General features: G+C 41.5%; 1 protein-coding gene across 1 annotated transcript; it reads right to left on the bottom strand.

The window, feature by feature from the left end:
- Window positions 1–827: 827 nt before the first annotated feature.
- On the bottom strand, window positions 828–1,928 carry LOC129596403 (substance-K receptor-like). The gene is made up of 2 exons (XM_055493677.1): window positions 1,816–1,928; window positions 828–1,250 (listed from the first exon to the last, which is right to left on the bottom strand). Exons 1-2 carry the CDS (start codon window positions 1,834–1,836, stop codon window positions 828–830), a joined length of 444 nt encoding a protein of 147 aa, XP_055349652.1. The 5' UTR covers window positions 1,837–1,928.

Below are 1,928 nucleotides of genomic sequence, written 5' to 3'. Positions count from 1 at the left end.
TCTCCGCAGGTCAAATGAGTGGATATATTAGAATAATTCACATTCATTGCGCATTAGTGCAAACATGCTTTGGAAAGATGCCCTTTGCTTAAATATTATGATTTGTTTATGGGGAAAGAGAAAGGCTATTTTCATAAAAAATGGATCAAAAGTTAGTCAAAAATGGCACTTTTAACCGGGATCGTCTATTTGCAGTCTTGCATCCCAGTGCCTTGGTAAATTAAAATTACATCGATAACAGCTAAATAACAAGACTTTGTTCAACACATCAACTTAGCGTGGACTGGCAGCCCTTCGTCACATCATCCGTGATCCCGAATGAATTCTGCGATGCGGGTGAAATATGAACGCATACAGAGATACTGGCCAACAATAACTTCACAGTCTAAAGTGAAGAGCGCATTTTGCAAACATCATGGCTATAAATCAAACAGCGGTGAAGGTGTATACTATATAGGGGGTACGTATTGAAAGTGTTCGACAATTCGAAGCAGCGTTTATTCCCCCAGAGTGCCCGGTGGTTCTGGGATATGGCGTTATCTACTCTAGTGGAAGACTGTAAACGTGTGGGTTTACACTTTTACTTACAGTATTCATTTTATCGACACGTCGGCAGTCAAGGCGTCTCACGCGCGGTAAATGCTTACGTAATGGTTTGCCGCAAGATATCACTTCATTAGATTTTATTGTTTTTACGACAGTAAATATCATAAGGTGTTTGCGCCACCTATCTTAACTTCTTGTTATTTTAAAACTAACTGTAGCGCATCCGCTGGTGGCTTTTATTATTAAGCAGTTATCGGCCAGCTTGACAGCGAAACCAAGAGTTATATACATTTAACAACCGTTTCCTTAATCCATCTTCGCAAATCACTGGTTGTCAGAATAATCAATACGGGATCCAGAGCAGGTTGCACAATATACAACGCCAGAGTGATGCTGATAAGTTTCGGATTCTCTTCGATAATGCCAAATGTGAAGAGAACATAGTAAGTTTCATACGGGGTCCAGCACACGATGGCGCTGACCAATAAGAACGTCAGCACCAGAAAACCGACGCTTTTGTGATGATGATGCGTGTGATGACCTTCCATAGTCTCATGAGCTGTGGCCACCCTAGAGAGTATCCTTCTCTGAAGTCGCCGCTTGTATGCAATGTACACCCACGATGCCGTCATAAGTACCACCGGAAACTCGTACACCAGGACCATCGTGAATTTCTCCCATTCCAGCAAAATATTCGGAGCATTCTGGAACAGTAGACGTGCATTATTAATGCGGTATACTGAGTTGAATCAGAATCGTCATCTGGAGTAAAGATGCATATACCTAGGTGTCCCTTATGGTCAACATACAAATCCAGTTTACTCTATTTTTTGTTTCGATCATCAGTTACGTACAGTGCGAAATTTACGGGCTCTATGTCTTTATTTATTAATGCTGGGTTTGCTCAAGTGGTGTTGGACAAGCCAGAATTTGCGATATAAATCTGAAGCTGGTCAAACCGTCTCGACGAATAAACCGTCGATTCACGGTTGACCGTCTCGACGGAGTACCGTGAAATCGATAACAAGTAGCCTTAAATTATGTCTATCGGCCATACCCGTGTTTTTTGCGCTTTTCAGTAATGTAAAATGGCAAGGAGAGAATTTCTACCAGGACAACGAAACCGCTCAACTGCGAATACATACATGTACTACGTATCGGTTTTAGTCGTGATCTTAAAAGCTTCAGTTTTCATGCTTCAGTTGTTCAGCAATTACTGCTGCAATAACGTATCGTTTGCGTAATTGGATGTTTTCTGGCTCGTAATACCTCGCACACATCGGAATCCATCGGAATAGGGCAATAAAGAACAGTTATAAATACCACCGGCAGACATATCGCATGAACATACACAATTATCAGAAACGTCAGTCCAATTGCTA

This window comes from Paramacrobiotus metropolitanus, unplaced genomic scaffold, assembly GCF_019649055.1.
Source record: "Paramacrobiotus metropolitanus isolate TYO unplaced genomic scaffold, Prichtersi_v1.0 Parri_scaffold0000089, whole genome shotgun sequence".
NCBI lineage: Eukaryota > Metazoa > Tardigrada > Eutardigrada > Parachela > Macrobiotidae > Paramacrobiotus > Paramacrobiotus metropolitanus.
This window is presented reverse-complemented; position numbering and strand designations above follow the sequence as displayed.

Coding starts and splice junctions, on each gene's coding strand:
- LOC129596403 (XM_055493677.1), bottom strand. CDS start 1,836: ATGGATTCCGATGTGTGCGAG. Junction 1,251..1,815: donor TGGATTCCGATGTGTGCGAG/GTATTACGAGCC, acceptor CTACTGTTCCAG/AATGCTCCGAATATTTTGCT.